Raw genomic sequence first — 26,821 nt, 5'->3', positions numbered from 1 at the left:
CTTGCTAAAGCATATAATTTATTGGCGACCACTCATTAGATATTTTAGACAGACTAGCTAGAATTTTAGCCCTTAACAATAGATAATAGGTTTCGTTTTTGACGCGTTAAGTTTAAGATGCAATAGAAATCTCTAGCAAACTCTTGGAAATGTGGAACTGGAATTCCCATGGAGAAGTTGGATTTGGTCCTCCAAATTTGGTCTTTTGGATCTCACTTTAATTTGAGGGAATCAAGAACCATTAAGCCTGGTTTTTGTCATTAGCTATTGACTAGAGAAAAACAGTATTCCTCGTTTTGCGTTATCTTCCACAAGGAGCAAACTACATCACAGAGGCTACAGTCACAGACTGGCCCAAGGTCTCACCCTCCAAGTGGGCAGAAGACCTAGGATGAGACCCCCTAGAGACTTCTGCTTTTGTCTAGTACTTACCCCTTGGCCATGTTATAGCCTCTACTGTTTGTTGTTTTTGTTTTTTAACATTTTGAGACTCTGTTTTAAGGAATTAGGTGAAAAAGCATGCTAAAGCTTTTCACATACAATGAACTCTTAATTGTCTGTATCCCAGAATGCTAGTATTGACTCTTTTCATGGTTTAAAATGACTTTTTTTTTTTTTTGGCCTGGAAGTAGTAAATAACCACTGGGGAGAAGAAATAAGGAGGGGGAATTTGTTACCACTGTGAGAAATTGCCTATTTTGTTTTTTAATCAGCATTTCAGAATTTCCCCTTGACCTTCTCACAGTTGCCACTATGACCACATACATTAACTGGTTGACATTCATGTTTGGTCAGTCTAGTTTCAGTTTTCATTTGGTTTAAGTTTTTTCTGTCCCTTGGCCTAGAGGATCACTAGCTATTTAGTCACATTGTACTGACAACAGCTTGAATTTAATCTTCATGTCATTGTTCACAAATTATTTTTTCTACTAATGCTTTAAAATGAAAGCACAATTCAGTTTTGTGAGGGAAATACCAAAATAATAGCTTTCAGGAAACAAAACCTCAATCTTCTCTCCATCCAAAAAAGGTCTGATTACAGTAGCCTAGAGGAATGAAACATTACAAAATTATTTGTGCACATGATTATCTATCTCCACTACCAAATTGTAAGGTATTTTTTGTATTTTTCCCACAGGAATTTGTACATAGTAGGCTCTCAATAAATTTATTTGTTGAATGAATAATACTAGGAAATATTAAGAATAGCTAATTTGAAGTGTCTAGTTACAATTTGGGCTTCTGGTGGGTTCCTCATTTGGGAACAACTTTCTAAATAAAGGAGTTAGAAATAATAGCAAGAAATAATGTAGGAGATGCTATCATCAAATAGTAAAATATTAATATATCTTTTCTCTCCTAACCTATTTAGCTGGCATACTGTGTAGTTCAGTTTTTAGAAAAGGACAGCACACTTACTGAACCAGTAAGTATATTATTTTATTTTAGTCAAATTCATAATTGTACTGTGAAAATGTATATCTTTTGCTCAATGTAAACATAATACAGTGTGATTTTGTTAACAAAATGTAGAAGTCTGATCATATGAAAAAAATAAGCCTTATCCATTTGTTTATTTCTGTAAGCTTTAAAATTAAGCCAGTTATTGATCCAACCATATGTTATATAGGTTTTGAAAGACAAGTTGTTAACTAAAATAATTAGTTCTGTAGAAATAAGCACTTATAATGAAACCTGTTGTCTCCTCTCTCGAATCTTAACCTAGTCCTTTTTTTTTCTTTTGAGCTCTAAGTATTTTAACAAGTGCATTCATTAAAGTATGCACATTTTTAATCCCACTGCTAAGCACTTTGATTTTTTGCTTTACTTACTACATATTCAACTGACCAGTCAGAGGAATTATGGTACAAAAATTAAATGTTTGAAATGCTTGTTACAACCAAATAGACTTAATCCAGGGAGCATTTAACCTTTTTTGTTGTATCCTGGAGCCCTTTAGCAATTTGGTGAAGTCTGCATACTACTTTTGGAAAAATATACAGCTTTTTTAAAATTCATAATTAAAAGTTCAGTTAGATGTAATTATTTTTTCCCTTCCAAGTTAACAACCTCCTACCCTACTAAAATCTGTCTGCAGACCTGGAGAGTAGGAGCAGTAATAGTCCTGCTTCCATCTGTTTTGTGATGACTATTTCACATTCACAACTGTTAGTAATTGTTAGTTGGATTGCCTGCTTTTGTGTACTTTGTAATTTTAATTTCAGGTTATTATTTTAAATTTAGGAGTTGTATATTTAGCTATCAGTTGAAAAGGTATGATTTTTTTAAATGTAGTTGACAAAATAGAATAAATAGGGTTGATATTTTATTTCCTCATAGCTATACTGCTTCACTGCTAAAGTACCCATTTTAATGTAGAAAAAAACTTTCAAAAATCCATAACACTGAGATATTTTTCAGGTTTTCAGGGGAGTTCAAACACTGACACTTTCCTCAGATGACTTGATTTATAACCTATGCCACCCATCAAACTTTTATGTTCCACGCTTAGATCTCTTCCACTCAAATTTCTTACAATACTAGAAAAGGCTCTTGGCCATCATCCATTACACACGAAGCAATAACAAAAAGTTCTGCAGAGGTGATGTGCTCAAGAAACCAGGTGAAGGACAGCACTGTCTGACTTAATCCCTGCTTCCAGCCATCTTAAGGAGTGACATTTACTCTGCATTCTCCACCATAGGATTCCCAGGAACTATCCACCATATTTGTGTCTGAGACTTTGGAAGCCCCAAAGGAACTGTACCAAATCTTAGCAGACTTCAATATCAAGCACAGTTGAGGTACTGAATGCCCTGTAGAGGATACATTATTTTTATCCTCCTTAACTAAGCTGAAGACATACTTTGATGGTGGAAATGCAGCTGCATAATTGACATGGAAGCACTTTTTAAAAGCACTTTTTTAACGTGTGACATGGCCTGATTCCTATATTTGCAAGGTATTTTCCAGATCAAAGACTCAAAAACATTTCATTGTTATATTCTTTTTCTGTCCCTGGAATTAAACTATGAAAATTGCAAAGATAGTTTTGTTAGTTGTCAAGGCTGCAGAATTGGTCATGTCCCCCAAAAGGACATTAGAAGGTTTTTTAATTTACTATTAATGTTAATGCTATTGAGAGACAGCATGGTGTAGTGGATGAGTTAGGCTAGTTCCACTTCTGACACATTCTGACCATGTGAACCTGGGGGGAGCTGGTCACTTACCTCTCTGTGCCCCAGGCAGCAGAGAAGCTACCAGTCTGCATGAGGAAAGGAGGTTTCGCACCACCAACTCTCTTCACAGATGGAACCATAGGTCTGATCCAAAACTATTGTTGTCATGAAGCAAAAACAAAAACTACATTTATTAATTGGGATACATTTCCTTAATACAATCAGTTCACTTATTACAATACAAGTATTGTTTCCAGTGAAGGTAGGCATGAAATTATGTCCTAAAATAGTGGGGCCCAAAGCATTGTGGTAAATGCAAAAGAAAACTATAAAGTAACAGAGGGGAAAAAAATCTCTAATTCTATTAGAATTGTCATCTAGGAAAGGTACAGTATAATATATTATTTTGATCTTACTGGTATATATGTGGAAAGCCTTAGTACATTATATCTCTATACATTCTATACTTTGAAATATTTAGAATAGCCAAAGGATCTTTAGCTTCTTTTCAGATTACTTGTTTTAGTGATGATGATGATGATGATGATATAAAAATGTAGATAATTATGTTACTTAGGCATTCTGTTAAATTTATGTTGACAAAAGTACAATAAAGTTATAGGCTCGGTCTTACTGGTAAGTATTATATTAAGATAGTTATTCTTTCTGGGCAGCTAAGTGGTGCAATGGATAGAGCACAGGCCCTGAATTCAGGAGGACCTGAGTTCAAATCTAGCCTCAGACGCTTGACACTTACTAGCTGTGTGACCCTGGGCAAGTCACTTAATCATCTTTGCCCTGTGCAAAAAAAAAAAAAAAGATATTCTCCAAAGTTGCATATTTGTCACTATTACTGGTGCTTCCTTTCTTAAATGTTCAATTTAAAAGATTGAGATTTTTAAAACATCCACCATCTAATATTACATTATTACTCAACTCTCTTATAAAACATTTACTACACCTTAAAAGATTTCTGGGTCCATAGATAAAATTTTCTTTTAAAAAAAAAAACACGTCTAAGTATTTAACCTCTTAAAATATATCCTGCAAAAGTGAAAAATACAGTTCTCACCAATTTGTCTTTGAGCAAATCCTGACAAGTCTTAAACCAAGTCCCAAAGTATAACTAATTTTTTCTTCCCCCTCTTCCCACTACAATGCCAAGTCAAGGGGGAAATTCCAAAGCCAGAGGAAGCACAAGACTCAAAAACCCCTGATCTCAGCTCTCCGAAATTCAGGTCTCAGGACCATTAGTAATTCTGTCCAAGCTTGGCTGTCAGAAAGGTTCACCGTAAGAGGTTATCTCCAAGGAAATGCACTTAGAAATTTTTAGTCCTTATAGAAAAGTTCAATTTCTTGAATTACACTCCAAAGTAGCCATTGTTGATCAGGATTAGCATTCTGTGAGCAATTCACTTTCTTCAGAAAAATACTGTTGCATTCTGAACTCACAGAAATAGCTGAGTCTTGTCTAAAACAGGAATCCACATTGTCCAGGTTCTGACTCCTTCAAATCCATCCTATAATAGCTCTGTAAGCTATTATCAAAAAATAGGAACTTTTCAAGAAAGAATTAGTCAATTTCTATTTTATAGCTCACAGTCTGATTTTTTGTTTGTTTCAAACAATAGAATTCCTTTATCCAAATGAACAAAGAAAAGTAGTAGATGTGTAAAGTGTTTATTTTAGGGAGATAACATGACATGGTGGAAAGGCATCTAGACTCGGAATCAGAAGACCTGCGTTTGATTGCTGATTCCCAACACTCACTAGTTATGTGCATGCCTTGTCACCCAGCACTTAACTCTAAGCCTTCATTTCCTTATGTAGAATAGAGATGATAATACATATAAACCATAACGAGCTACGAAAACTTGAGTTTTTATTTTGTTATCTCTGTCATCTGAGTTCTTTGCAAATTGTAAATTTGAGATAGGAAATAGGGAGACATCTTATATTGGCTCATATGAACACCTTCCTTGAAACAAAATTCTGTTGTAAATATCCAGAGTTTCACAACTGGAATTACCTGTGAACAAGTAGTTGCTTTTTATAAGAAAAGTTCTTGAAGGTACAGAAATTTTTCAGAACTAGTCTAGACACTCATTATTCTGAATAATGGACTAGAGATTGGGGAATGATACAAGGGACACAAAGGACATGCCTTTATGTGTCACTAAAAATTCTGTGCCTGGTCCAATCCACAAATAAACCACTGCATTACATCAGCCATATTAATCTATTTTTAGTTGCCCCAGTTCCCTTTATTCTTTATTACTCCTGACCACTTATATTTTATTTCCTTTTCAAAATTTATTCAGGAAACCAACCTTGAGACCATTTAACTTGAAAGGAGGGTGGGTTACATAAACTTAAAAACCTCTATTAGGATCAAGTGTAAAGTAACATTCCCCAATTTTATCAAGTAAACAAAACCTTTGTCTTAATTTGTTTGTACAAACCAGGGATTTGTATAATGAAATAAGACCTTGTAGATCAAGAACTGAAGATCCTTCTGCATGTAGAATTGTAATGTGATTTTTCTTTTCCTAGGTGGTGATGGCACTTCTCAAATACTGGCCAAAGACTCACAGCCCAAAAGAAGTCATGTTTTTAAATGAATTAGAGGAGATTTTAGATGTTATTGAACCATCTGAATTTGTAAAGGTGATGGAACCTCTTTTCAGACAACTAGCCAAATGTGTTTCCAGCCCACATTTCCAGGTGTGTATTGTTTAGGAAAATATAATGAATAATTAACTTTATGAGGTTGGTTTGTTTTTATTTTGAAAACTGTGCCTTTTTAAATGATGCACCAAACTTTGCTACAGTGCCAAAGTTGTTCAGTGTAAAATACAAGTTAACAAATATTCAGTTTCTGACTGGTCATGCTATAAAACATATTGGCCTCCTTTGTGTCACAATTTCAGACTCATTTTCCCTTATTTTTTATTAAAGTAGAATATTGCTAACTTCTAAAACTCTAAAACCAGTACCAGTCAGTTGTCATCATCATGTAAAGCCCTACTTCCAAAGTACATAGCATAACATTTTAAACTAAGTGGTTACAATGGATTGATTCTGTTATCTAAATTACACTTCTCTTCTCCAATGAGACTTCTCATTTATATCCCTTCCCTATCTAACATCAGTGTCTACTTTTCGACATACACAGGTCTTTCTATCCTCCTCATTGACTTTGTCTCCAATCCATTCCTTTCTTTACCATATTCGTATAGTGTGATTTATTTCTGTGCCTTTATGTCTATGCCTTCCCCATCACATCTTTGACCGCTGCATTTTGACTTTGACCATACCACTCCACTGAAAATTTTCTCCAAGATCAATTACGATCAGAGTGAGATCAACAGGAAGGAGACCTAGATGAGGCTTCAGGAGACCTACATTCAATCCCTATCTGCTGCTTACTACCTAGGCAAGTCACTAAACCTCTCTAAGCATCAATTAGAGTTTGAGCCAAGGGATAATACAGAGAAACCTGAACCTTTGGTACTTAACCAGAAAATGGATTAGAAATGTAAAGCAGGGAAACCAATTAGGACACTATTGTAGTAGTCCCAGAGAGAAGTGATGAGGGCTTAAAGTAGGCTCTGTGGGGCCAGCTAGGTGGCACAGTGGATAGAGCATCAGCCCTGGAATCAGGAGTACCTGAGTTCAAATCCGGCCTCAGACACTTAACACTTACTAGCTGTGTGACCCTAGGCAAGTCACTTAACCCCAATTGTCTCACTAAAAAAAAAAAAAAAAGAATAAAGTAGGCTCTGTGAGTGAAGAAGAGCCATATATGAGGTGGAAAAGACAAGATTTGACAATAAATTGGCTATATAGGGTGGAGTGAGAGTGAGGAGTTGAGGATGACTCAAAGGGATCCCTACAGATGTAGAAAAACATAAATTAATATTATCTATATCATGTTACATTTGTATTTATTAATTTTGATCTGGTTCAGGCCATACTCATCATGGGGGGTAGGAGTTGGGGGCCAGGGAGACAAGAAGTTTGACACTTCTCAGAGTATGGTGGTTTGAAATGTCTAAAAGTTGAGGCAGCTAAGTGGTGTAGTAGATAGAGCACCTGCCCTGGATCAGGAGGACCTGAGGTCAAATCTGACCTCAGACACTTATTAGCTATATGATCCTGACCAAGTCACTTAATCACTAAACCCCAGTTGCCTCAGAAAGAAAGAAACAAAGAAAGGAAAGAAAGACAGAAATGTCCAAAGGGCAGTTGGTAATGTGAGGACTGGAGTTTAGGAGAGAAGGGAGAACAGGTAGCACTTAATTCAACAAACACTTTATACTGCTAACTGTTGCCTTTTAATTCATTTTTAAAAATATTTGTTGTTTGCTTACCATGTGCAAGGTACTCTGCTAGGTGCTATGTGAAATAACAATCTGATAGGAAAGATAAAACATATGCTTGAAAAATTAGTATAACAGCAAGTGCTCTAAGAGGAGTACAAAGAAAAAGCTATATGTTTCAGGGAGAGCTCAGTTTCTGCTGAGGTTATCAGAGAGCATTATATAGAAGACGTGGCATTTTAGCTGGTCCTAGAAAGGTTAGTCTTCCAGCAGGCAGAGATAGAGAAGTTGGGTGGGGAGGGAGTGATGCAAAGATGCATAGCAGATACCAAGGCTGAAATGTGCAAACTGTGTTTAAAGAGTAACAATTTGTCTAGTTTGGCTGGAGTATGTGATGTACCTATAGTGGAAAAATAAAGAAGATTGGGCCAAATTATGGAAGGTTTTCAATACCAGGATAAGGAATTTGGATATTATTCAATGAACAATGGGGAGCTATTGAAGGTTTTTAAGTAGGAAAGTGAAACTACCAAAATGGTGCTGTATGGTGATCAATCTGGCAGTGGTTTATTATATTGATTTGGGTGACTAAGACAGGAAGTCTTGGATGTGGAAACCAGTTATGGTGAAAGATGATAAGGGCCTGAAATAGATTGATCACAAGCATCTTGATGCAAAGGAAAGTGTGCTGCATTTGGAGTCAGATGACCTAGGTTTAGATCCCAGCTTTGTTACTTTTACTACCTTTATGACCTTAACTTCTCTGAGCCTCATTTTCCAAATCTGTAAAATGAAGTGAACTAAATGACTTTTGAGGTCCTTTCCAGATGTAAGTCTATAATACAATGTAGAATGGATTACAGATTAAGTAGGAGTAACCTACTCTTCCACAATTCCTCCAACAAGAGTCTACCAAAATGTTGTAGGTCTTTTCTTGGCTTTTTAACATGATAGATATTATATTTGATAAAACACTTGTGCTGTCCATCTTTTGTCTTTCAGTATAACCACATGACCAATTAATCTCCTTTTCTAGTCATACATGACCTAGGTGATATATTTTATGCCACTTTTTTGGTTCTAGTTAACATTGGTAATAAGCTGCCACCTGTTTAAGAGTCATGAAACTATAATCTTTCCATTATCCTTTGGTTCAGCCACAGTTTTGATTATTGATGGTTTGTGGTATCCCATCATTCATAGTCTTTAGGTTTTTGATGCAAGGAGTAGCTTGAAATTGTCAAAAGCACCATGTAATTTCCAAAATGGTCCATTTATAGTATCTGCCTAAGATGAATGTACAATGGTTTATCCATCTACCTGCATATCCTACTCTGGAAAATAGTCATTCCATATCCATTCAGTTTTTCTTGTGTGAATTGATAGGCCAGATTGTTCAGTGACTGTGAATCTATAGACTATAATCAATTTCTGAATAATCTCAAAATTCTCCCACTTTGAACACAGCTTTCCAATACTGTGTACTTGATATGGACCGGCTTTTCTTCCTGTGTTATTCTCGAGTATTTTCCTGCCTCATTTAGCATATCACAGGCTGAGTAAAATCCAGATATAGAGGTTCCACTTTCAAAATGCCAACCATTTTTTTTCCCATTATTTTCCAAGTAGTTTCAGCGTAAGGGCAAGTACCCTTTCATTTTTATCTTTGTATTCCCCAGCTTCTAGCACAATACCTTATACATAGTAGATACTTAATAATAATTGGGCACTAAATTGTTTAATTTTTCCGATAAAGTTTATTCTTTCTAACCTGGGAAGCTGAGACTTGCAAAGCTTACTATAACTAAGTTGCCTAACAAATTATCTTGTTTTATACAAAGCATGGAGCATTTTGTTTTGGTATATATCAGCATTTCCAATCCTATTTCTAACCATATTATTTTTCAGTATACTTCATAGCCTGACCTGGTTGTAAAATTTTAATTGAAAAGTGCTTGATAAAGCTTGGTAAAGAATTTGCTTATATATCAGACACTGGTTATCTATTCTGAAGTAAGTTAGTTCACTTATTTTAGTAATGTAGGTAAAATTAATTCTCATTGGAGATCATTCCATATAGAATCATAGAATTTCAGAGTTAAAAGGGATTTAGAAGCCATTTTATTCAAATCCCTCATTTAAGATAAGAAAGCTTGAGCCCAGAGCTGTGTAATAACTTAACCAACTGAATTCTGGGACTGTAGGAAGCAAGGCCAGGCCTAAGGCCTAAGTTTCTTGCCTTCATATGCAGCATTCTTTCTCTTTTACTATTTCTACTTTATTGTCCTATTTAAGAAAAGAGAAAAACTTTTAACCAAACTAGCATGAGCATAGAGCAAGAGAATATCACTGTGGAGAAGCTTTATACACAAAATCTCTATTTAGACTTAACATAGGACATTAAAGTAATATTAAAACCAAGTCATTAAAAAATTTTCCTGAACAGTTTGAGCCTCAACCTCAGGTACAGAATTAGCTAATATAATAACTTCAAAAACAAACAGATTGGCACATGATTTCCACATTGTGTATCATCATTTTGAATAGGATATAAGCATATGACAGGAAGCAGAGGAGAAGAGAAGCCACAGAAGAGACTAAAGCAAGATTCCAGGTGCGCTATGGTTAGAGCACATACCAGAGGATTTTCCAAATGTATGATATAAGACCAGTATTTAAATATATATATGTTCAAATGATGAGTTTACAAGGTTTGGGGCTTGGGGTTTTTTGTTTTGTTTTTTGGTTATCAAAAAATTCACTATTGTTTAAACTTTAATGAATCTGTGGTCTCATCTGTGTAGGCATTTCTTCTACCGATACATATCACATCCATATGGTTTCATCCTTTTTAGCTCTTCTCCATGGCTTTCTATAATTCCTTAACAGGGTGGAGCACCCATAGGGCTATGGATCATCTTGATTTCTTGTTAGTTTGTAGATGGATACCAGTGGAACCACCAGGGTGTCCATCAGCAATCCATCTTTTACTCTTGTTAAATGCCTAGATCATCTCCCTTTTTGGTCATACATACATCTCCCAAATAATATCCTTTACAGTGTTTGGAGAATGTGGTTCTTCAATGATATTGCCTGGTAGCCTGTTTGAACCCATCATATTTCTCTCCATTGCATTTTGTGTGACTTAACTTTTAATTCTTTAGACACTGATAGTCTACTAGTCATAGCTATGCAGGGTTGCTAGACAAATAATAGTATTTTTAAAAATAAGACTCTTTTAGGGGGCGGCTAGGTGGTGCGGTGGATAAAGCACTGTCCCTGGATTCAGGAGGACCTGAGTTCAAATCCAGCCTCAGACACTTGACACTTACCAGCTGTGTGACCCTGGGCAAGTCACTTAACCCCCATTGCTCCACCAAAAAAAAAAAAAAAAGACTGTTTTAGGGAAACTTTTAGGGTCATTAAAAGCACTTTGCAATTTCCCAAAGGCAAACCAGGCAGGTTTCTTCTTCCTCTTCAGTTTTGGACCCAACTCATTGTCTATACACAGTTTCTTTCTCTCTCTCTCTCTCTCTCTCTCTCTCACACACACACACACACACACATTAAATCAGCAATATGAATTGTACATACAACTTTATACCATAGTCTAGACCCTGCCTTCTTAAACTGTGTGTTGCAACCCCATATTAGGATCACATAGCTGAATGGGGCAGGGGGGTCACAAAAAACTTGGCAACAATAAAAGATTATGTATACCTATTTTATATACCTTTATGCCTGGGGTCACATAAAAATTTCTTGGGCAAAAAGGGGTTGTAAGTTGGAAAAGTTTAAGAAACCCTGGTCTAGACTGGTGGAGGCTTTACCCTAAAGGAAGCGTGATCAGTCAGTCTAAAAGTTGGAAAGATGAATCACATACCAGCCTTTGAAAGAACTAATAAGAGGTCTTGTTTCCAACACAACCACACTTACCTTTCTCCCCCTACAGCCCCAGCTCCCCCCATTTCATTCCCTTCTTCAACTACACAAGCTCTCAACCTAACCCTTTCCCTAGTCAAGCATTTGTTCCTTAGGGTATTTATAGCCTAACCCCAAACAGCAGTAGTACAGGTGCCATTGGGAAAGTTTCTCTCTCTCTCTTCTGCACTCTCTCTCTCTCCAGCATACCCACCAAGAAGAAAAAATTTAATAGGGCTGTGCCAGCAAAAAAAAAAAAATTTGGAGATCACTTATCTAAACAATAGGCCTTTATCCAGTTAGTTTTTTCCTGTATAGACAGCTAGGCCAAATATTTTTGTGTGACTTTGAACCTCAGGAGGTCCTGCAGCATTCTGAGACTTGTTGCAATCAGTATAATATCATCTTCAAACAAAAGCAAATGAAGTACTTCACCAGCTCTAGATAATCACTCTAAAATTTCGATTTGATGCTTGACTGTGTGACAGTAGCAAATACCTTTGGAAGCCTTGTCTCTTTGCTTTAAAAGCCTCACTTAATATTATCAGAGGTTGATTCAGATGCTTTTCTTTTCTTTTTTTTTTTTAACAGGAAACAAACAATAAACAGAGTAGGATCTTGTACTCTTTACATCTTTTAGTCAGTTGGGTTTCTGTGCAGTTGTGATCTGCTCTTTTGCAAAAACCTACCTGTTCCCTTCTTATACCTTCATCGAAGATGCTTTCAATGAGTATCTAGACTATTCTTATAAAAATGCTGTAAAAATGGGAAAGTAAGTATGTAGGTCAGTTGGTTGTTGTTTAGTCATTCAGTTGTTCAGTCATGTCAGACTCTTCATGACCCCATTTGGGGTTTTCTTGGCAAGGATACTGTGGAGTAGTCTGCCATTTCCTTCTCCAGCTCATTTTACAGATGACGAAATGAGGCAGAGTTAAGTGACTTGCTCAGGATCACACAGCTAGTTAGTGTCTGAGGACAGATTTGAACTTAAGTCCTTCTGACTCCAGACCTGGTATTCTATCCCTTGTACCTCCTTGCTTCTCTATAGGGGTCAATAGTTACTGATATTTTCTTAATCACCTTTGGGGGGGGGTGAGGAGGGTTCATTATAAGGCCTATTTTTTTTTCTGAGAATTTGGTGTCTTTACCCTCTATCAGATATGTTAAAAATTGATCTCTTAGTGTCCTCAAAATTGCGTTTTCTTCAGTGTGGATCTTCTCTTTTTATACTTGACTCTAGCTTCTTAAATTGTGGGTCACTTAATATAGGGGTTGTGAAGATTTTGGCAACAATAAAAGGTTATGTACCTATATACCTGGGGTTACATAAAAATTTCTTCGGTAAAAGGGTCATGAGTGGAAAAAAATTCAAGAAGCCTTGATCTAGACTATTCTTCTTGTCTTTTATTTTTTACTGTCATTTCTACTCTTCATGCAACACATAAAGGACTGTGATTTCAGTATTCAAATATGGTAAATCCACTATCACTGATGGGAAAAGAGTTTGTCAGGAAAACAATGCATATATTCCATTTTTCAGTCAATCAGTAAGCATTTCTTAAGTGCCTGTTTTGTGGCAGGCACTGTACTAAGAGCTGGGGACACAGGAAAAGGTAAAAGATAGTCCTTGCTCTCAAGGAGCTCACAAACAAGATACATGCAGGATAAATGGGAGATAATCAGTAGAAAGAAGACATTAAGGAGGCTCAGCAAAAGCTGCTCATAAAATGTAAGATTTTAGCTGGGACTTGACAGAAGCTAGGAGGCAAAAATTAGGAAGAAGAGTATTCCAGACATGTAGAACAGCAAGTGAAAATGCTCAGAGTCTAGGTATAGATCATCTTGTCTCAGGACCAGCAAGGAGGCCCATTTCACTGGATTAGAGTGTGTTGGGGAGAGTAAGGTATAATAAGACTGCAAGTATAGGAAGGAAGCAGGTGGTAAAGGACTTTGAAGGTCAGCGGATTTTATATTTGACCCTGGAAGTGATGGGGAGCCACTAGAGTTTATTGTAGGGGGTGGGGTGACATGGTCAGACCTGTGTTTTAGAAAGATTAGTTTGACAGCTGAGTAAAGGATGGACCACAGTGGAGAAAGATGAGGCAGGGAAAACAACTAACAGGCTATAGTGGTAGTCCAGGAGTGTGGGCCTTCACCAAGGCAGTGACAATGTCAGAGGAGATAAAATGTATATGAGAGAACAGGAGTTGGCAACAGATTAGATTTGGTGGTGAGGAAAAGAGCAAGGAGTCAAGAATGAAACCTAGGTTTCAAGCTTGGGTGACTGGGAGGATGGTGGTGCCCTCAACAGTAAATGTGAAGTCTGGAATGGGGGAGGGCTTGAGAAGAAAGATAATTCCGTTTTGGACATGTTGAGTTTAAGATGTCTACAGGAAATCCTGTTTGAGATGTCTAATTGGTAAGTGGAAATGCAAGTCTGGAGTCTAGGAAAGAGACTGGAGAAGTAGATCTGATCATCAGCAGCAGATACCTGATAATCATATGAAAATTGAATGAATCCATGAGAGCTAATGCTATCACCCAGTAAAATAGAAAAGAGGACCCAGGACAGCATTGGAGGGATACCCAAGGTTACTGAGTGCTACCTGATGAAGATCCAGCAAATGCCATTAAGAAGTGCTCAGACAGATAGGAAGAGATCTAGGATGTAATGAAAACTTGGAAAGAAGAGTTTTCAAGGAGAAAAGAATAATCAGCACTGTCGGAGGCTGTTGAGAGGTCAAAAAGGATAAGGATCGAAAAAAGGCCACAAGATTTGACAATTAAAAGATCACTGGTAACTTTGAAAAGAGCATATTCAAGTGAATGGTAATGTTGAAAGCGAGACTTGAGAGAGTTAAAAAGAAGAGTAGTGAGCCTTCTCAAGAACTTTATCCACAAAAGGGAGAAAAGATAAGAGACAATAGCCAGTGGAGATAGACTGATCAAGTGAGGGCTTTTTTGAGAACAAGGGAGGCATATTTATAGGCTGTAGGAAAGCAGCCAGTAAGTAAACCAAGAAAAATTGAAGATAAGTGAGAGGGCAGACAGAGTAAAGAAAACAGTCTACTGGAGCAAATGGGATAGGATCATCCTTTGTCAGGAGAAGGGCCACATCTTCATGTGATAATGATAATAACAATAACTAGCATTTATATAGCACTTTAAGCTGTGTAAAACACTGGACAAACATCTCATTTTATTTTCACAATGACCCTGGAAAGTAGATGGTATTACCCCCATTTTACAGTTGAGGAAACTGAAGTAAAGTGACTTGCCCAGGATCACACAACTAGGAAGTATCTGAGGCTGGATTTGAACTCAGGTCTTCCCAACTCCAGTTACAGCACAGACCTACCCAACTGCCTGTGATACAGCATTGAAGGAGAAGATAATGACAGAAGGCCATTCTCACAGTGATGTAATATGAGAAGGGGAGAAGAGGAAGCTCAGTGAAAGATGTCATTTTTTTTTTCTCAGTAAAATATGTAGCCAGATTCTCAGCAGGGGGTGGAGGAGCCATGGAAAGCGTGAGAAAGAATCAGGTTTGGAAGAAATTTTATCCTTAAAGAAAAGCCTTGCGATGATGAATTAAGTGAATCTCTTGCCAGGCTTTCTGTAAATTCAGTTTTTGTCCTCCACTGCTTCACTGTTTTATGTCAGTACCATTCATAAATTTTAACTGTCCTCTGTAAGTTTCTTAAATCTTTTTATTGATATCTTTATTTTGACATGACCTTCATTATTCTCCAGACCCAGAGAGCCATCTGTTATGAACAAAAGACAAAAAAGAAAGAAAAATAAGCAAGTCACCAAATATATAGTCAAGATAGCCTATGCAGATGCACACTCAAAGCCATCTCCATGAGTTTTGGTTTGAGGTTTTTTAAAAGCACAGAGACTTTTTTATTCTTTTTTTCAATTTCAAATTCTGTCCTTCTTCCTACCTGCTTCCCCAATCCATTGAGAAGGCAAGAAAAACAAAAACTATTACAAATCTGTATAGTCATGCAAAACAAATTTCTGCATTAGCCATGTTCCCTCCATAAGTTAAAAAACAAGCTTATATTTTAAACTAGTGTTACACCCCAGTTGTTAATATCTGTCTGTATGGCAAGAATATCATGTGTTTGCTGACAGAGACAACTTTGGGGCTCTATTTGTTTCCTTGTGGTAATTCATTTACATCAATTAAACTTTGAAAGGAAATGGTAATGGTCTGCATCAGTGTCTGTTCTTTATCCAATTTTCTACTTTTTTGCATCAGTTTGGAGGTACAATGGTATACCATGTGTTGGTTTTTATATCTGTTCTAACAAATCAGTCTTATGTACACACAAACAGCTGATCTGGAAATAACTCCCACATGGTTACTGGCCATTTTTTGTATGTTAGCTTTTTGGGGGGATGATGTTACTTGGTGTTCCCCATATCTAGTACCTCCCAACTCTGTTCATGAAAAAAATATTCATGGTGTACAGGCATGACTCTTCTTAGTAACCTACAAACCTCTGGCATCTCTTCCTTTTTTCTTCCAAACTATGAACTGAAAACTTTTTTGGGGGGGTGGGGTGAGGCAAGTCAGTGAGGGTTAAGTGACTTGCCCAGGGTCACACAGCTAGGAAGTGTCAAGCATCTGAAACCAGATTTGAACTCAGGTCCTCCTGAATCCAGGGCCAGTACTCTATCCACTGCACCACCTACCTGCCCCCTGAAAACATATTTTACATTCTCCTATTCCCATTTTTCCATCGAGATCACTTATATATAGAGATATATATAGATTTAATTTAGAAAAGCTTAATAAATTCTTCATAAAATTTCTCTTCCTGAACCTTTACAATAAGTAATTGCGGCTAGTTGGCGCGGTGGATAGAGTACTGGCCCTGGATTCAGGAGGTCCTGAGTTTATATCCGGCCTCAGACACTTGACACTTACTAGCTGTGTGGCCCTAGGCAAGTCACTTAACCCCAATTGCCTCACAAAAAGAAAAAAAAAAGAGTAAGTAATTGCAGCTTATGTGACATCTTCAGTTTCGTATTTCTGCAAATATTTGCCACAAGTACTGGCTATATGAAATGACCAGGTACCTTGTAAAATTATGTTTCTTGTGGACCTCGGATACATAAAACCATCTCTGTCTGCTCTGTTATTTGCCTTTCCTTTTTACTGTAACTTTATTTGTCTTTTGGTCTCAAGAATGATAGAATTTAGTTCTTCTATATTTGTCCTCTCCTAGACCACCAGACCACCATTATCTCATGTTTAGGGTATTTCCAGCTGAATTAATATTTGTAGACAGGCAGCAAACTGGGTGGTTCTTAGCACCTTTTGCTCCCTTTTCCACCACTTTGCCAGAGGCTTCAGGGGACTCTTTTATGGGTTGCTGTGGCCCATGAGTACAGCCCTTGGACAGCACAGCAGGCATCATCTGTTTGCCAGGACCATACTCAAAATCTCTGTAGGTTGGTAGAAGCTGCCAGAGCCTCCGTGCCGTGGGTGCAACTTTGAGGATCCAAAGCCATTTCCATGCCACATTGAGGCATCATCATAGCTCTCTATGGGAGAATTGTTTAAAATGCAAGAAAAATTACAGATCTTTTCATGGATTTCAAAGCATTTAACTTTCATTTCTTACTCTAATAAAATCTTACCTCTAGACTTACCTTCAGTCATTTCCCTCTAAAGTGCTGCAAAATTCAACTACTCTGGATTTGGTTTGGTTTGGGTTTTTGAAGTTTCATGCTCTTTGCTCTTGTATGCTCCATGTATCTATCTGTATGTTTACTTATGTGTGGATTTTAAGCTTATCATTTAAAGTGATTGCTCCTTCTGAACTCCTATAAGACTTTGTACATAGAATTTTATGGCATTTTTCTCATTCTATCTTGTAGATGCTTTTTATCAGTCTTCCCTATCAAACTTCCCTATAGAACTGTAAGCATATTACTCTTCTTCGTATTTCTCACAAGTGTCCAACACAGGACTTTGTACACACCTATATTCATTATGTATTTATTGAATAAATAAACATGGTTGACTAATACCACCTTAGAGTTATAGGCTACTAGGGTCAGGAGTCAAGTTGTATGGTTTCCACAGTGCCAAGCAGGACAAATATCAATGAATATTTGTCTTAAATGAATGGCTTTTAATAAAATATAGGCATATACCACTTAATGTTCCTCTAGCCTATAAATTTCTCAATTAAGTTTTAATAACATTATAATCATACTTTGACCAAACATCTCACACCTCCTAAAAGTGTTTAGCTACTCACCTAAGTGGCTCTGGCTACCTTCAGCTCTTTTTCCTATGGTATATTTCCCTAAGTTTTTTCACTAAATGATTTCCAGTGTCCCTTCCAGTTCTATAACCTATGATCCAGATTCATTTTTTTTGTGAAACCATTTTACAACATTAGGTGGCATAAACCTATACTTCACCTCTTTTAAGGTTCTTAATTTGATATTTACAGATTTAAACCTTTTCATTGTAGAAAAAATTATGTGTCTTTATTTTTCAGGTGGCAGAGCGGGCACTGTATTACTGGAATAATGAATATATTATGAGTTTAATCAGTGACAATGCAGCAAAGATTCTGCCCATCATGTTTCCATCTTTGTACCGTAATTCAAAGACCCATTGGAATAAGTAAGAAATAAGTCACAACTTTGACCAAAAATGTTTACGCTTTGTCGCTTTTGCTGAAGCTTCTTACCAATTAGTGTGGAAATCTAGATTCTAAGTGTCAGTAAAGAAAACACAGAGTTGAGACTCCAAAATTCATGTAGACTCAAGTAATACTGTAGATTCTATCAATGGCCTTTTTTTCCCCCAAGTCAACATCATGGCATATTATTTGACTCAGTCTTTATGACTTTCCACAAAGGCAATATCTCATGATTCTCATAACTTAAGATCTCTCTGAGAGAAGCTAAAACTTCCTCTTGATCTGTGTTGTTAATATAAAGATGGCTTAGGAGGGCTTGAATGCTTCCTGTGTACCTGATGGCAGCAATATTCCAGGCCCATCACTGAGGAATCCTTGCAGTGTAGAAGTTACAATAGCTTCCTTTATACCACCAAGATTCTAAAAAGGGGGAGACAATATACTTACTAAAATGCTAACAGCATCCAAACAAAGTAAGTACATTTAATTTTATTTCTTGCTAAGTTTGTGTTCCTTTATTTCCAGTGTTTATTTATTGAATTATGTCTTCTTTTGAGACATAAAGAATTTTCTGGATTTTTCTAACACTCTTTTCTTTTTTCTTTTTCTTTTTTTTTGGTGAGGCAATTGGGGTTAAGTGACTTGCCCAGGGTCACATAGCTAGTAAGTGTCAAGGGTCTGAGGCCGAATTTGAACTCAGGTCCTTCTGAATCCAGGGCTAATGCTCTATCCACTGCACCACCCAGCTGTCCTGGATTTTTCTACATAGAATTAATGTCTTCCTCTAAGTTTTCATCAAAAGTTGTATCATTAGAGCACAAACTCTGACGGGCACTGACACAGTGACAAGACTAAGTACAGGGCAGCTAGGTGGTGCAGTGGATAGAGCACTGGCCCTGGAGTCAGGAGGACTAAATACAATGGATTTTTACTAGATTATAGATTTATTTTCCAAAGATCAGCCAACCCAAATGCAGTGTCATTTTCACCAGAACAGTGGCCAACTAGAGAATTTTTTTAGCCACAACAGCTCATTAACAGCATGTATCAATTTTGCCTATATAATATTAGTAATGTCTATAAATATATTTATGCATATATATGAGATATATTTATATATATATATATATCAGAGCTTATATCAATAATCCCTTTAGGCATAAAGGGATTCTATTCTGCATTAGTAAAGGGGCTACCCATACTGTGATAAAATTACAACTCTAATGTCATGTCACAGAAAGTGTTACACATATACACATGGAGAAACACATCATCACAGAGCTAAAAGGGACTTCAGAGGTCTTGTAGTCCAACTCATATCTACACAGGAATCTCGTAATCCTCTTTATATCCCTAACAAGTGGTCATCCAGCCTCTTTTTTAACACCTCCAGTGATGGGGAACCCTCATGTTCTAGAGGTCCCCATTCTTTTATACAGTTCACATTGTTATCAATCTAGAAAACCGAGGGATGAATCTCTATTCTAGTATTTACTACCTCTGTGATCATAAGGAAGACGTTTCTCTACTTGTCTGAGACTATTTCTCAGCACTATAAAGGGGTCTAATACAGTACCTATCTCACAGATTTGTTGTGAGAAAGGTGCTTTATAAACCTTAAAGAAATAGAAATGTAAGATAGCGTAATTGTCATCCGTGAAGAACTGAGAGAAGGATATGTCTATGTCTAAGGACCAGCCTAGAAAAGTTAGGAGAGTCACATCCCCAAGATTGCCCCAGGGTAAGGAATCTTTCAGCCATAGCAGTTCCTTGGTGGGGCGAAGGCCCACACTGATGAAAATACAAATGATTGATCCACTTTGGGTTTTTTTCATAGTCAAGCAAAACAAATTCCTGTATTATTCATATTGAAAAATGTGTCTCATTCTGCATATTGGTTTACCATCAATTGAAGCCCAGAGATTGATGTGATGTGATTGGCTCACATTTGCACACCAAGAGAGTAGCGGAGCTCAAACTAAGATGTCCTGATTCATAAGTGGGTGTCTCTGATTATAGCAAGGTGCCCTTCCTTCACTGATGATCATATTTACACCCAGTCTTTTTTTTTTCACCTGTTGCTCCTGATTTATTTGAGCATCTCTCTGTGCTAGTGGTGACAGTTATTTTTTTTCATTAACGTGAATAAGGTTTTGAATTACAGATGAGCAAATAAGTGGATGGAAAAGCTGACACACAATATAGTTACAGTGTTACTCTGTATAACTTGATTACTTTGAGTTATTTTTTTCTTAAAATAGTAAACATACTTTTCATGATGTAAACATCAATAATATGTAACTAATGTCTAAAAGAAAAATAACTATTAGGTGCCACAGATTAATAGTGTTGAATATATTTTTCAAAATATGAAGTGTCTACAAAGGAAGTTTTTCTGAAGTACTCTAGGTAATGTTATTTAATTAAGTAAAGATTGTTGGAATTTAAGAATAAATTTAAGCAGTTTTCCTTGAGCTTTGAATATCAAATTTTCATTTTGAATATCTAAAAACTAAAAATTCATTTTTTTTTAGGTAGGAGTTGGACTAGGTAACTATTAATAGTTCCTTCTAGCTTTGCAGTTATTTGGTTCCTCAATTGATAAAATTTGCAAGACTTAAAAATTATCTAAAACACTTCAGGCACTGGCTTCTGCTTAAGTGATATTACACAAATGTTTTTGTGAGGCTGTGTTTAGTCTTAAAGATTTCTATCAAATGTAAATACCTACAAATTAAATGCTTTCCCAGAGTGATTTAATTCACCAGTTAGCTAAACAGCTAGCTACTTTTGATCAGTATGATATGTCATTCTGCTTATAGTATTAAGTTTGAACCTGAAATTTTACTTATAGAACAATACATGGCTTGATATATAATGCGTTGAAACTCTTCATGGAGATGAACCAAAAACTATTTGATGACTGCACGCAACAATTTAAAGCAGAGAAAATGAAGTAAGTTACATTGTTCTAAATATATTTTCTGCAGTGTTTTCCTAATTGTTGCTTATCAGCTCACATTGCTTATTCTATAAAATTTCTCTTAACTGTAAAGTAAAGCTATGGCCCTTTTTCTCTGGATAAACAACTTAACTTTGGCCTGTAATAATTTTGTTGTGAATATGCTTTATGGAATATGTTTGTTTTAATACTTTAAGTTAGACTTTCTGTCCAGGAAAAATAATACCAGCAAAAATCCTAAGAGAGAAGTATAATAAATCTGTTTGGGTTATTTTGATTCTCTTCTATAGTTAGTTTTTCTTCTCCATCCTCTTCCCTTCCTTCTTTTCTTAGAAGAAAATGTTTTCTTAATAACCATCTCCCTATTTCTTCCCCCCTTTTCTTTCCTTTTTCCCCACTTCTCATTTCTTACTCCTTTATTCCCCTCATTTTCATGATAGGACGTGTGGACCATTGCAGGAGGTTAGGCCTCATCACTCACATGGGGTCCGAGTTGGCAGCCTTTCCACCTAACTTCAAACCGCCAAAGTAAAGGAAGCTAACTAACATTGGCATAGTGCTTAGAAATTAGCCAGCCTTTTACACATAGTATCACATTTGATCTTCATAAGTTGCCTGTGAGGTAGATCCTGCATACAGGAACCATTTTCTGCATTCAGTAACTATTTTCCTCATGTTACATTTGAGAAATCAGTCACAGAGAAACTAAACGACCTGTCTGTCCATCAGCCCACAGTTAGCAGGGGTCAGGAATGGGCTTCCAAGCCAGATTTCTTCTGACTCCAAATCTAGCACTTTGTTTCCCCCTCTGCTGTCTCCCAGAGATACTGTCTTTGTCGGACCTGTGAGTACCAGGGTAGTAACAAGAGAAACAAAGAGAAGATGGGAGTGTGCAGCAGAACTTGGGTGAGGAGTCAGAATGATAAGAAAAGAGGAACAATCCGTCTGCTTACATAGGACATTTCAGGAAAGGGAGGAATGTCCTAGTAGCCATATTGACTAACTAACAACAGTGGGTCCCATCAGAAATCATTTTCCTTCATTCCCTTACCTTATTAAAAACCTTTTTTCCCCACTGGCAGCCATTACTCTGTCCAGTTTAGTGAGAATGAGCAAAATGGACCAACTGTTCCTTTTTCCCTATGTGGTCCCATTAATATATCACATTTTATAAAATATAAGGATTTTAAAAACAAAGCTTTTTGCATTCCTCAAAATTGCATATACATTTTTATTCACATCAGTACTTACATATTTTGAGTCTGTGATCTCTTCAGTGTGGGTACTTCCTCCACTAGTGTATAAATTACAGCCCATCTAGTCATCCTCATTCTCTGTAGTATTTGTCCATGCCTTTGCATTAAATCGCTTGCAAAAGATCAACCTCACATCCTGGCAGCCTTCACAGGGTCTGTAAATAGGATGGGGGTGGAGGGAAACGTGCATTTTAAAACATTCCAAGAAATCCATCAGCCTCCCACAGGGGCCCATAACAGTTTAAAAAAAAATAAAAAAGATAAGAGCCCCTACTGTTGACCTTTCAACATTTCATCTCTATCTGGTTGGGACAGTGACTTCTCAAAGTTCACACAGCTACCTAGGTTGCCTTACTCCCCCAAATCGCACTTGTCAGTAGTATTTGCTCTGGCATTTCATCTCACTCTGCCCTGTCTCCCATTTTGCCATGTATTCTGATTTTGCTTTGGATATAAATAAATTATGCCATCCAAGTTAAGAAAGATTGTAGATTTTGTAGAGAAGCCTCATGGGTAAGCTAATGTTTTTAAATACCTATGGATGCCTTCCCTTCTTTGCAGGAGTGGAGTACTGTGGCTTTGGAATAGTACATGCCATGTCAGATACCTTTGGTGGGGTGTGTGTGTGTGTGTGTGTGTGTGTGTGTGTGTGTGTGTGTGTGTGTGTGTGTGTGTGTGTGTTGGGGGAATGTTGTTCCTTTTTATTCTTTATTATAAGGGATGGCTTGCTAGCTGGGGGAGGGAAGAAGTTTATATTTGGAAGTGAAGGTGAAAGGCAATAAAAATGAGATTAAAATATTTTTGTCTCTTTTTAGAAATTAACCTTTTGAAATCTCTTCTGGTATTTTAATTTGACATTTTGCTATTTTTCAGAGAGAAGCTAAAACTGAAGGAACGAGAAGAAGCATGGGTTAAAATAGAAAATCTAGCCAAATCAAATCCCCAGGTACTGAAAAAAAGAGTAACATGAAAACATTTGGGGTTTTTGTTAATATCATAATAAGATCAGGTATTTGATATCATCTTAGAGATGGGGAAAGAAACCAGTTTTACTAATAATGTATATGCACTATCTGCAATAAAAAATACTTTTAAACTTTGTAAACTTCCTCTTGTGCAAGTACTTATTTTGTGTGTCCCTCACCACTCCCCCACGCCCCGCCAAAAAAAAAGTTACCTTAGAATTTACGAAGTAGCCTTTTTCTTTTTTTAAATAAGCAGTTGATCTGGTTGCAGCTATAAAATGTAAATTAAATGGCTGTACAGTGGTCCAGTGAAACCCTTATTTGGACCTTAGCCCTTTGGACTGCAATTGCAGCTTGCTTCTTTTCTGACAACTGTCATAGATAAAAAGCCTGAAGCAAAGCCTTGCACATTCTCTTTTCATTTTAAAATAATACAGATTTTTAAAAAGAAGTTAAATTTAAATTGATTGAAAACAAAGCAGATGACTTTTTCTTCTAGAACTGCTTTACTCTTTAATAATAACTAAGTATGGGGCAGCTAGGTGGCACAGTGGATAAAGCACCGGCCCTGGATTCAGGAGTTCCTGAGTTCAAATCCGGCATCAGACACTTGACACTTATTAGCTGTGTGACCCTGGGCAAGTCACTTAACCCCCATTGCCCCACAAAACAAAATAAATAAATAAATAAAATAATAGCTAAGTATGTAGCACATTACTACAGTTTCACAGGAGTTAGAACTGGAAGACCATGCTAGAGATCACCTAGTACAACCCCTTATTTTACAGATGAGGAACCTGAGGCACAGAGGTGTCACGTGACTTGGGCAAAGTCACAAATCTAGTAAGTAGCAGAGCCAGGCCTTGAACCCAGGCTTTCTGACTCTGAATCTGGTCCCCTTTCCATTGGCCCAGGCTTGCTGGACTATGTATGTTAACAGTCAATCTGGCTTTTACCTTCATTCATCAGAGTTCTACATATCAAAAAAAAAAAAGTTGCTTTTAAAAGTGAAGGCATGGGGCAGCTAGATGGCGCAGTGGTAAAGCACCGGCCCTGGATTCAGGAGTACCTGAGTTCAAATCCGGCCTCAGACACTTGACACTTACTAGCTGTGTGACCCTGGGCAAGTCACTTAACCCTAATTGCCCTGCAAAAAAAAAAAAAAGTGAAGGCACTATGGGGCAGCTAGGTGGCGCAGTGGGTAGAGCACTGGCCCTGGAGTCAGGAGTACCTGAGTTCAAATCCAGCTTCAGACACTTAACACTAGCTGTGTGACCCTGGGCAAGTCACTAAAAAAAAAAAAAGAAAAGAAAAAAAAAAGTGAAGGCAATTAAAAGATTTTATTAAATAGGTGTAGTTTCCAAATTGATTCCCAGTTTTGGTGGGATGGCTCTTTGAAATGGAGACCTTTGGTTTTGTGGATGTGTGGTATTTGTAAATTCAAAGCAGTACCAATTGTGAAAACTTATTACCTCCTGACTTCTATTTGATATGTCACTCTGATTCTAATGATACCTTTTATTGAATATCAGTCTCTGAGTCTTTTCCACACCAAGATTTTATTCCCAGGTTCCCTTCTACTCTGCTAAAAAAGAAATAATTTCCTAACATAGTGAGAATCATTGGCTGAATCTCAAGATGCAGAGAAAAACCTAGTAATTCTTTTTTGTTTTCTTAGAGGAAAAGTTTAAAGATTTCTCTTTCTGTATGTTTTACCCTGAAACTAGAGAATATTTTAAAAATATAATCACTGGGGGCGGCTAGGTGGCACAGTGGATAGGGCACCGGCCCTGGAGTCAGGAGTACCTGAGTTCAAATCCGGCCTCAGACACTTAACACTTGCTAGCTGTGTGACCCTGGGCAAGTCACTTAACCCCCATTGCCCCACAAAAAAAAAAAAATGGAAAAAAAAATATATATATATATAAAATCACTGAAGTCTACTTGGTGAGTAGACTTCTTTTCTATCATTTATTACCATTCTAGTCTATCAGGTTTTCGGCAAGCAATTCAGTTACATCTTAAGAGTAAATTTAAGTAAATGGAACTGTGAGGATACGTAAAATTCTGTTTGATACAGAATTCATGTGCACAGTTAAGAATGATTTGTGTTATAAAATATATATTTGTCATTTAAAATTCTCAAAAATGGTTTTTAAAGAATGGTAACAAATGAACCAGTTTTATTACCAATTCTTAAATGTTTATGACAATAAGCCTATTGATTTTTTATTAGCTTTCTCTTAGAGCTGCAAATTAAATTTCAATCATACCATTTCATAAGCTATTTCATAAAACTAGAAAAGTTAACTTAAGCCATATTATGTAGAAATATTTTATTACTGCTTTAAAATACATAGTACATGATACACAAAGTATGTAGTGTGACTTTTTCAATGCTTTTTTAAAATTGTATTTCTTTTTGTGTATAAGTTTATGCTAAGCACTTTCAATTTAATAGGTTCATAGCGTATTGTGTTTGGAATTTTTTTAAGCAAATGAATCTAAAATAATATTCTTAAGTCTGCTTAGGAGGTTTCTTAAAAGTTACCATGAAACTGTACAATTGATAGAAATCCTGAAGCCTTATATATGTGTGTGCCTGATGTTGCAAAAGTATCTTGCTTACATAAAATATGAACGCTGAAGCTATACCAAATGAACACTTGAAAATCCACAAGCTGAGAATTTGTTCTCTTTGAAGTTAAAGTCTTATAAAACATAGACACATACCACATATGTAACATACAGGCCATCTGATTGTGTTTACATAAACTACAGAAATTGAGTTAAAGTACCTTTATGCTTTACCCTGGAAGAACCAGTCAGGTATGTGGACTGAGTACATACAGTGAATGAATATGGGTCTACTTCTGATACTTATTGTAGCATAATAAATGTTTTTTCTTCTTTTCTTTCATCCTAATTATTGAATTTTCTAAAGTTTTGATTGTTATCCTAATTGTCATTCTTTTGCAATATTCTTGTAACCTTACCAATCATGTAAAAGTAATAGTTTTAACCCACAGTTGTAGTCTTCAAATAAACCACTTTATGATGGCAATTACAAACTTCTGTAATACTGCACTGTGAATTTAACATTGTTCTGATGTCTCATCTCTGTCTGTGCCATTTGTGACTAAATCATAGTAACATCTGTCAGCACTTTACTGTTACGTGATAGTACTTGAAAATGGAAAATACTTCATGGGTTAAAATTTCATAGTATGAAATTACAGTGGGCTTAACATGTGCTTCAAATTATTGAGAGAAGGCACTAATTTTATAAGCATCTTAGTATATTGCTTGCTGTCCTGTGTCTAAAATTTTATAGGTTCTCTTAACTGTTCGTCATATAACAAACTAATACTAAAGAGTTTCTATAGATAATACTTTGAGATGATTGAAGCCTAGTTTCCAGTCCCCAAATCTGACTTTTGGTAGAATGTGTCATAATTGTTTTATTTTTATACTAGAATTGCTAATGACTTACCATATGGCCATTGTTACATATTTAGAAAACTTGTATTTTGCTTAGTCAG

At 36.5% G+C, this 26,821-nt stretch overlaps 1 protein-coding gene across 8 annotated transcripts in view; it reads left to right on the top strand.

Moving 5' to 3' along the window:
* PPP2R5C (protein phosphatase 2 regulatory subunit B'gamma) overlaps positions 1-26,821 on the top strand; it is a 196,655-nt gene that overhangs the window by 157,109 nt on the left and 12,725 nt on the right. For 7 of the 8 annotated variants that reach the window (XM_043981614.1, XM_043981615.1, XM_043981617.1 and 4 more), the window contains 5 exons: positions 1,373-1,426; positions 5,733-5,903; positions 17,950-18,077; positions 20,951-21,052; positions 23,188-23,260. In XM_043981614.1, coding sequence (XP_043837549.1) covers positions 1,373-1,426; positions 5,733-5,903; positions 17,950-18,077; positions 20,951-21,052; positions 23,188-23,260 — 528 coding nt within the window. Of the gene's footprint in view, positions 1-1,372; positions 1,427-5,732; positions 5,904-17,949; positions 18,078-20,950; positions 21,053-23,187; positions 23,770-26,821 lie in introns of those variants that run through there. The other variant, XM_043981621.1, reaches the window with a different exon arrangement.

Source organism: Dromiciops gliroides, chromosome 2 (genome assembly GCF_019393635.1).
Source record: "Dromiciops gliroides isolate mDroGli1 chromosome 2, mDroGli1.pri, whole genome shotgun sequence".
NCBI classification, from domain to species: Eukaryota; Metazoa; Chordata; class Mammalia; order Microbiotheria; family Microbiotheriidae; genus Dromiciops; species Dromiciops gliroides.
This window is presented reverse-complemented; position numbering and strand designations above follow the sequence as displayed.